The following is a 10,169-nucleotide window of genomic DNA, read 5'->3' on the forward strand; positions in this document are numbered from 1 at the left end:
GCCGGCTACTTTGAGAAGAATGTCCTACCACCAGGCTCCGCTGTAGACACAAAACCGATCCCTACTCGTATGTCAGCCTTTCTGTTTAAGATAGCCAGACCAAGTGTTATTTCATGACTAGAATGATATACAATTCACAAATTGTGGAGAAATAATATGTGGCAAAATTCTGTAATATTCATTTGCATTTAGAATTGAAATAATTCATGTTTTTAGATGAGGCTGTTAGAAAATTCTGTTTATAATACAGTTGTATGATCTTTCTAATTTTGTATGGTTGCTAGTTTTAGGTATAATTAAGATGCTATATTTGATAGGTCCAGTGTGTGGAACTGGAACAGCTAGTGGAGATATTGGCACAACTCAGCCCCAAAAACCAACTGGCAAGTGAAATCTTTTTAATGTCCTTAAACTTTGTCCTTAGAGGACTTCTTATCATACAGTAAAGTCCTAAAGCAATAATAATAAAATAATGATTTTGTGTGCTGATGTTGAAATTATTTTGTCTTTTTTTGTGTTCATTTTTTTAAGCTAAGGACAGCTGGTTCCGTGAAATTAAGGGATTCCACCCTAGCAAACCTGGACCCAGCTCTGGAGCAGGTATACCCCACAGACTGAATTTAAATCTTTTAAAACTTTCCTGCTGTTTAATTTTTGCTCATTCTAATCTTGCAAATGTCCTCAAATACAGAGGATTATATCTTCCCAGACTCTGTATATCTATATAATAATGCCAGTAAAGGGTATAGGAGCACAGTGTGTTTTTTATATGTGTGAATATACTCTAATGACTGCATGCAGGCACCTTTGAAGTATACACAGATACAGGCCATGCATCTGATGCAGTGTTATCTGGCATGTCATGTTTAATACAGTGTGAGTTGCTAGTGTAAAGTGCTGAGTGTGTTTTGTTCAGAGTTTGGTTTCTCAAAGATATTATCATTTGACCAGCCAAACATTTGTTGAGATTAAATCATTTCATGTTACAATGCGCCACACAAACTAAAACTGTGCTACAGTTCTAAGTCCTAACTAAAACCGTCATAATGGCCATAGCTTACACACACGCACACACACACACACACAAACACACCCACACACACACACACACACACACACACACACACACACACACACAAACAAATCATATTGGCATATTGTCTACTATTGAAAGTGTGTATCGGTCCAGACTACTAATCTACATTAAGACTATTAACTATTAAGACATTAACTATTAATTCAGTTAGCCTGTTCTGTGGAGCCTATCTGCCTAAAGGGAAGCCATGGAATTCCAATTGAGGCAGAGCACTGCAAACACAGTCAGTGAGTGCAATCCTTACAGACTTAATTGAGAGGTTTGCTGTGTTTGTGTGTGTGTGTGTGTGTGTGTGTGTGTGTGTGTGTGTGTGTGTGTGAGAGAGAGAGAGAGAGAGAGAGAGAGAGAGAGAGAGAGAGAGAGAGAGAGAGATTACAAGACAGCATCGGACCTGGAGGCCTTGTGTGAAGTTTGATTATTTCCCTGCACTTCAACTTGTACATTAGCACGCCCAACAGGTGTATATGAGTAGGTCACACTGTGCTGAACTCCAGGCCTCTAGAATGCACCCTAAGGCATTATCAAAAGTTTCTGTTTGCAATTGTAATAGCAGTGGATTTGCAAAGCACACAAATACAAAGCTGTTTCTGAAGATACAAAAAGCCGATGTGGTTTTAAACCACTCGGCTAAAGTCAAGTGTATAGTACTTTACAATATATTTTCTAAGTAAATATGGAGAAAAAACAGGATGCAAAAGTTTCCTTAACTGTTGGTTTCACAATCTATCTTGAATATCCTTCCATTGTTGTTTCTCATCTCATAGTAATGAGAATGCTGAAATGATCAGTTTATGTTAATTTGGAGTAATTAAAAGTGCTTTGTTTGTTTATATTTTGTTTATTTTAGTGTATCTCATTTTGTAAATTCCCCACTTTCTGTCTAATGACTGTGGCAGGAGATGACATTACTGACTTGACAAAGGGTTGTCTGTTAGTTAGTCAGGCTTCATAAACATAAGTCAACTACATGATTTGTTGAAATAGCATGTTTGTTTTCTCTGTATTACAGAAAACATACCCAATATGACAGGTAAGTGTAAACATTGATCTTATTGTGCATATACCCTTTGGTGGCTTAATAAAATCAGCCACCAAAAAAACCCTTGATAATTGATACTCTTACATTGTATTATTTTTTCTAGCCATGCAAAACAATATCAACCTTCTCAGAGTTAAGCAAACTTGGTTTCCAGTTATGATACCAATTTGCAAAGTTTTCTCCTTTTTTCTTTTATCTTTTACTTTTTCACAAATCAGATGCAAAGTGACATTCCTCTGGAAGTCTAACATTCCAATCACAAATGAAGGACTGTAAATTTTGCATTTTGCTTTACAACTGCCATACATTTGTCAATTTCCTTAGTGTAAAGGTAGAAACAGAAACACAAAAACTGCCATGGTATGTTCTATACTGGGATTCCTTGGAGTGTCTTGGAGTAGAAAATAAAGCAATGTCATTTAGTAGTGGGAGACACACATGGTTATCTGGGAACTGCACCTGCAACTAAACAGGCTTCTTTGCTATCTATTCTTGCCATGGGAAGTGTTCCACACCCTTTTTAAGCACTACCCTCCATCTGACCAGACTGGCCCTTTATTGCTCTGTACCTGCTCTTTTTTGTCTAAGTTCACTAAAGGCACAGCTTTCAGTCTTTCATTTTTATATTGACCAGACAAGAGCTTCGAGGCAGAATTCCTGAAGATGCACAATGCATACCGAAGCCAGCATGGGGCTCCGCCCCTCACTGTGAACCGCACTCTGTGCCGCTCCGCACAGGTATGGGCGGAGCACCTGCTGTCTATCAAAACCCTCAAACACAGTGATGGCAGCTACGGAGAGAACTTGTTCTACACCTTCAGCTCGGGGCCCAAAAAGCTTACAGGCAAGTGAAAGCATTACTTTCCCTGTTGCAGTACCTCTGACTGTAAAGTAATGCAGGTTTCCATGTGTTGTGTGGGTGTACATTGTGTTTCTTGCTTAGGCCACGAGGCAGTGGACAGCTGGTACAGTGAAATCAAGGACTATCGTTTCAACAGGCCTGGATTCACCTCTGGCACAGGTGAACCCTTGTGTATTAGACTTGGCATTTCTGCTGAGGTGCCAATGGAGACCGAAAGTATACAGACGTTATGGTACTGCCAGCACTGGTCTTATGGGATTAAACTGTACAAATTCAGCGTAATTTTGACACAATTTTTTATTCACAAATTTCCAGAGGTGGGCCCAATTATGAGCGTCAATGCACAATTCCCAAAAACCCATAATTTTCTCCTCCCTGAGACCTTTTGTTAATATGCAGCAAACCCAGACATATTTATGTAATGTTCTTGACAGCTTCATTACCTCGAGTTATCTTTGAAGCACAGACAGCATATTATGTCGTCTTCATGACACCCAGAAGTGGGTCCAAAATCATTTTTTCTTTCTTTTCTTTTCCTTTTCTGAACACTAAACCATAAGTATTACCCACAGCACTTCTGTAGCCATAGTTACAATTTCATGACCCTCCTCCCCAATGACCTACGAACTTGCAAAAGTACATGAACGATAATTGGGCTATATCAACCATTTTGTATTGCCAGTCTCCTGACCAAGACACGGCATCAATTTTGCCACTATGATTGTCTAATCTGACATAATGACCATCGTGCAAGAGAACAATATCATGTAGTCTGATCCCAGCATAAGCCATATACAGGCAACAGTGGCCCAGCCAAAACAATTATGAACAGCCTTTTCATAAGACTTCATAATATCTCATATCTCATATCTCATAAGCAGCTCATGAAATAGCTTCAAGGTTCAGACACCTTCGTTGTCAAAATACTAAAGCCCATTTCTGGCTGCATGTACAGGCCATTTCACCCAAGTGATATGGAAGGATACCAAGGAGCTTGGGGTTGGCTTGGCCACAGATGGGGCTATGACCTTTGTGGTGGGCCAGTATCTACCAGCGGGCAACATCAGTAACGCCGGCTACTTTGAGAAGAATGTCCTACCACCAGGCTCCGCTGTAGACACAAAACCGATCCCTACTCGTATGTCAGCCTTTCTGTTTAAGATAGCCAGACCAAGTGTTATTTCATGACTAGAATGATATACAATTCACAAATTGTGGAGAAATAATATGTGGCAAAATTCTGTAATATTCATTTGCATTTAGAATTGAAATAATTCATGTTTTTAGATGAGGCTGTTAGAAAATTCTGTTTATAATACAGTTGTATGATCTTTCTAATTTTGTATGGTTGCTAGTTTTAGATATAATTAAGATGCTATATTTGATAGGTCCAGTGTGTGGAACTGGAACAGCTAGTGGAGATATAAGTCAGCCCCAAAAACCAACTGGCAAGTGAAATCTTTTTAATGTCCTTAAACTTTGTCCTTAGAGGACTTCTTATCATACAGTAAAGTCCTAAAGCAATAATAATAAAATAATGATTTTGTGTGCTGATGTTGAAATTATTTTGTCTTTTTTTGTGTTCGTTTTTTTAAGCTAAGGACAGCTGGTTCAGTGAAATTAAAGGATTCCACCCTAGCAAACCTGGACCCAGCTCTGGAGCAGGTACACCCCACAGACTGAATTTAAATCTTTTAAAACTTTCCTGCTGTTTAATTTTTGCTCATTCTAATCTTGCAAATGTCCTCAAATACAGAGGATTATATCTTCCCAGACTCTGTATATTTATATAATAATGCCAGTAAAGGGTATAGGAGCACAGTGTGTTTTTTATATGTGTGAATATACTCTAATGACTGCATGCAGGCACCTTTGAAGTATACACAGATGCAGGCCATGCATCTGATGCAGTGTTATCTGGCATGTCATGTTTAATACAGTGTGAGTTGCTAGTGTAAAGTGCTGAATGTGTTTTGTTCAGAGTTTGGTTTCTCAAAGATATTATCATTTGACCAGCCAAACATTTGTTGAGATTAAATCATTTCATGTTACAATGCACCAAACAAACTAAAACTGTGCTACAGTTCTAAGTCCTAACTAAAACCATCATAATGGCCATAGCTCACACACACACACACACACACACACACACACACACACACACACACACAAATCATATTAGCATATTGTCTGCTCTTGAAAGTGAGTATCGGTCCAGACTACTAATCTACATTAAGACTATTAACTTTCCAATCAGGCCATTTCAGCATCTTATGCTCTGAGAAGAATGTCCCACCACCAAGCTCCACTGCAGACAGAAAGTCAGCTATCACTGGTACTTAAGCATTTTGGCTGATTAGTTTGATTGAGCTCTGTCATAATTTGTCACACAATGTTCAACTTAATGAAAAACATAATGGCCTAAAGGACATATAAAACATCTCACAGTGTATCTGACTAAATCTAAATAACTGTCCTGGTTTAGATTCTTCTTGCCCTGAACAGTGGAAGTGAGGTTTTGTTTTTCAGTTTTTAATCAAGTTTATTTTACATCTCCTCTCTCTACCTATCGCTCTCTGTCTGTCTATTTCTCTCTCTCCTACAAAGACAAAAACTTGGCTCAATTCCGTAACCAGCTGCTGGCAGCAGTGAACCGTTACCGTCAGCGACACAGGGTGCAACCTGTGTCACTATGCCCCACCCTCTCCAAAGAGGCCCAGGATTGGGCAGCTCACCTGGTGAGCATTAAGACCCTGAAGAACAGCCAGAAAGGCCATGGAGAAAGCATGTCATACAAATGGACATCCACTTTGGCAGCACCCACTGGTAAATTAGACCACAGAAAACCTAGCTTTTTCCTTTCAAATATATACTTAAACAAATGTAAAAGATCAGAAATATTCAACTATGCACTACAAACCCAGTACTGGATTTTGTAGTCGGTAACTGAATAGATAATGTAGCCCATTAAGCACGTTATCATCATGCCTGATTCCATTGTAAAGGGAGTTTGGGAAATCTGTAGTACCTGAACCCCTCGGCTGTAATTTTCAATAACTATTCTTTATGACATCAATTTATGTCCAGTAATTAAAACATCTAGATTTGGTTTCAACATCCTATGTTCACATTCTCTAAAATAGAAATGATACACTGTGTTTAACCTGTATGAGTGCTCAATTATTTTTATAAATTAGTATTATTTATATGTTTTTTGCTTTTACTTTCCTGTAGCTGAAGAAGTTGCTGAGTCATGGTACAATGAATGTACAAAGTACAACTTCTCTTCGCCTGGATTTCAAAACGGAAGTGGTATGTTGCACAGCTTCGAAAAGCATTAGCTCACATCCTCTGATTTAATACATTAATTAGCAACCTAACATTAACATTAACCTAACATGCAAAACATCTGTGAGATAAACATTTGACCCCTGTCTCAATCAAAATAAGATTTTACAAATTTTTCATCCTATGTTCCAATGTTTTTATTTATATGTTTCAAAAATATGACAGTGTAAACCAAATCCCAAATACTCATACAGATTCTTTTGTGTGGGACTGTTAGGTAACTTCACCCAGATGGTGTGGAAGTCTACAGAGCGTGCTGGAGTTGGACTAGCAACAGATGGGAAGGGCATGTTCATCACTGTAGCCTTTTATGAGCCAGCTGGAAACATCAGTAATCATGGCTACTTTCAGGACAACGTGAAACCAGCTGAGGCAGGAGCTCGCGGACATGACTTTAGTTAAAGGCTGCTCAGCAGTACAGAAGAGAGCCCTACAGCTGGGGCTCACAATCCAAGCACATCTGGGTCATGCACCTTTCATAGCCAGTGGATCTCTGGAACAAAATCTTGCTTTTGTAATTAGTGACAAGAGTTGCACTGCTCCAATTGCCATATTGCCAGATATCTGCATCTGATTGTACTAATATACATGGAGTTAGACTCATGCCACATTAAGAATCAGTGAGGCAAGGGAAGTACGGGGGAAAGAAATCATAATAATAATAACATTGCTTTACATGTTATCTAAAACATGGACACTCAAACTTGGTGGCTAATGTCCCAGCTAAAGTGAAGAGTGCCCTCCAACTAATCATTGCTGTTGTTATTGCTGTGCTGATCTCTGTGGTTATAGCTGTGTTCCTGAGGGTAGTTTCAGCAAGTGCTGCATATTTCCTCTAACAGATCAGCAGATGGCACCCTAAAGCTACCACAGGTCCACATCAATGTTAGGGGCAATAATGCTCATGTACTCTACAGATTTTGCCGCTTGTTGCTGTGCACTATTACGTGTGCACTATTAAGTATATACTTTTGAGTGTGATATCAACCATGCTGTGGAAGTTATATACTTCCATGATTGTTGCTTTTTTGATTGATTGATTGATTGATTGATTGATTGATTGATTGATTGATTGATTGATTAGTTATGTCAGTAACCACATGTAAGGTTATTAGGCCAAAATGTTCACTTATATCCTGAAAAACATCAAATGAACATCAAATGAACATCAATAAAGTTCTGAACTGAACTTGCCTCTGTAACCATGTAACCGTTTTTCAAAAAGTGCAATAAAAATGCAGTCATGCCTACCCCAAACCCCATGCCCAACCCCCCCACCCCCCCATCCCCCAATAAATAAAAGTGACAACGAAGTATTAAATTTGTGATTATGAACCCATATGTGGTTGGTATGACAATCTACAGTGATGAGCTGAATTATACAGTGCAGTTAGCTTTCTGATTCAATTCAAAGTTTGGCTCAGGCATTCAACAAAGGTGGTGGTGATGTGGGTGTGTGTCTGTATGCTTAATAAGATAAGACAATAGAATCCTGAACTGAACTTGCCTCTGGGCAACCATGTAACTGTTTTTCTGAAAATGCAATAAACTTTACAGTAGTAGGAGCCTTTGCCCATGACTGTGGAATGAGGTCCTCTTTCTCCAGTTAAATGGAAAAATGCAAACTCATGCAACCCCCAACCCCCGTGCCCACCTCTCAACAATCAAAAATAATAATAATACATGAGGCAGGTTGAGTGGGAAGACCAAACCAGAATGGCAGGTTTTCCTTTTATGTGGCCCAACTAGTTCATTGTCATTCCAACAGAGAAATATGAGACAAGGTAATCTGATGATCTCCTTGTGCCAGTTGGAATGCTCACACCTTAGACCATAAACAGGTCAAATGTATAACATCTGGGAATAAGTATATGGTGTAGATATATATAACAAATACAAATTGGCTGAGAACCATGACAAAAGTACAACAGGATGTCACCTTGCTGTATATGATTAACACTGGAATACAAATTCAGACTGAAGCAACAGATTTAAAAAGTTTTTTATGGAGAAAGAGAAGTCCATATTGTGTTCTTTCATGTATGTGCAGATTTGTTTGACCTTGCTGGCTGGAGGATGATGGTTTGTTGCATACCATTTTCATCAGCATCAGTCTACACTACCTTAATGCTGGGTTGAGGTAAAACTATGTTTCAGAGCTTAACAGTGTTAGATTTATAATCTTATTTTCACATCTATGACAAAGTAACTAAGAAAGGCAAATAGAAATAAGGGGAAAATGGAAAAGTAATGAATGGAAACTGCTTTTACTGTTCTGACACACACATACATTGGCACGTCCTACACCCACGTACCCATACACATTCACCCAGGACAATCTGCCCCTGCCCTGCTGAATATAAAGCAAAGCCTACGGGTGTTTTTATCTTGCCGCTTATTTGTCCCACTCAAAAATTCAGACTTGGCTCACAATGATTTGATTGGCTATTGTGCTGGCATCCAATTGGGTGGGTGTTTTGTAGGTATTTTTTTGAAAACTGGTTTTGAAAGTTGAAGGCTGATCATGGCCCCACTTAATAAATCATAACTCTGTGGTATGTCAGAAAATGTGATAAAATGAGGACATGTTCTATAAATATATTACAAACAAGATATCAGATTGTCTTTTGAATAGGGCTTATATAATTTTTGTTTCAGACTGAGTATGTGATTTTCTCTATCTGATTATATCTGAAGTCTACACACCAGGAACAGTGTTTAATTAAATTTGTTTTTCACCCACATCCATCAGCCACGAAATGCATGAAAATAATGGATCCCATCAACATTAACCAACTGCACACTGTCATGATGTGTGTTCCTGCTCCTCTTATGTGAGTCCCCGTGTGCCTCAGGTTTCTGGAACAGTGGCAGCAGCCGTTTCTATAGAGCTGTTTTGTTTGCCTCAGTGGTGGAAGGGGATTTTGTTCCAGTTGGGTTAACTTTCCTCCTGGGGTTCACCAGCAACAGCCTGCCAATGAAAACACAGTCAGGCAATATCCAACCACCTTAGCAAAGGAGCAACTGGCCTCCGTGTCTGATACATGGTGGCCAAAATTTGCTCTGAGGGCTTTTTGAAGCTCTCAGTTCTGAGAATATAACTTTGTGTAGAAGGATACCTGGTCTGAAACATGTTGGTAAAATGTGTATGTATGTGGTGTAATTAAATATGTCAAGAAATAATAGTTTAACATAGAATATAATTAAATGTTTATTAAAATATTGTGAGCTATTTTTCATTCATAAGACTATGCTAATATTGTACACTATATTAATATTCATTAGAGTTGTTAAAATAATGATCTGCTATTTATGATAAATTTGACCAAAAAATACTAAATTTGTGATTATGAACCCATTTGTGGTTGGTATGACAGTCTACAGTGATGAGCTGAATTATACAATGATGTTAGCTTTCAAATCCCCCACTTTGCTGATTCAAAGATTGCCTCAGGCATTCAACAGAGATGGTGGTGGTGGTGTGTGTGTGTGTGTGTGTGTGTGTGTGTGTGTATGTGTGTGTGTGTGTGTGTGTGTGTGTTTAGGAGAGAGGGTGGGTGTGTAGTAGGTTTGTGTAAGGCAATACACTGCAGTACATTAATAATTAAATATTCCTTCAGCAACAGTTTTACAGCTGTTGTTTACTCTCTCTCTCTAATTCTCTCTCTCTCTTCCTCCCACACACATACACACACAGAGAACCTTTCAATTTAAGACCATCCCAATGCTAAATAAATAACTTACCAGTGATCTAGCTCTAAGAATATTGGATTATTGGATTACATAACTGTAGTTAATGTTTGGATCACAATCATTTCTGAATA

General features: G+C 38.6%; 1 protein-coding gene across 3 annotated transcripts in view; it reads left to right on the top strand.

Moving 5' to 3' along the window:
- The window catches only part of glipr2 (GLI pathogenesis-related 2), an 11,424-nt gene extending 3,886 nt beyond the window's left edge, over positions 1-7,538 (top strand). For 2 of the 3 annotated variants that reach the window (XM_081720058.1, XM_081720059.1), the window contains exons 5-17: positions 1-67; positions 318-383; positions 532-600; positions 2,106-2,126; positions 2,770-2,979; positions 3,079-3,156; positions 3,953-4,135; positions 4,386-4,445; positions 4,594-4,662; positions 5,255-5,332; positions 5,605-5,823; positions 6,232-6,309; positions 6,563-7,538. The exon at positions 1-67 is cut by the window's left edge and continues 116 nt beyond it. In XM_081720058.1, coding sequence (XP_081576184.1) covers positions 1-67; positions 318-383; positions 532-600; positions 2,106-2,126; positions 2,770-2,979; positions 3,079-3,156; positions 3,953-4,135; positions 4,386-4,445; positions 4,594-4,662; positions 5,255-5,332; positions 5,605-5,823; positions 6,232-6,309; positions 6,563-6,747 — 1,383 coding nt within the window. In that variant the 3' untranslated portion in view covers positions 6,748-7,538. The remainder of the gene's footprint in view (positions 68-317; positions 384-531; positions 601-2,105; positions 2,127-2,769; positions 2,980-3,078; positions 3,157-3,952; positions 4,136-4,385; positions 4,446-4,593; positions 4,663-5,254; positions 5,333-5,604; positions 5,824-6,231; positions 6,310-6,562) is intronic. The other variant, XM_081720060.1, reaches the window with a different exon arrangement.
- Positions 7,539-10,169: the final 2,631 nt, after the last annotated feature.

Source organism: Electrophorus electricus, chromosome 8 (assembly GCF_041902795.1).
Source record: "Electrophorus electricus isolate QZ-2024a chromosome 8, ASM4190279v1, whole genome shotgun sequence".
Taxonomy (NCBI): domain Eukaryota; kingdom Metazoa; phylum Chordata; class Actinopteri; order Gymnotiformes; family Gymnotidae; genus Electrophorus; species Electrophorus electricus.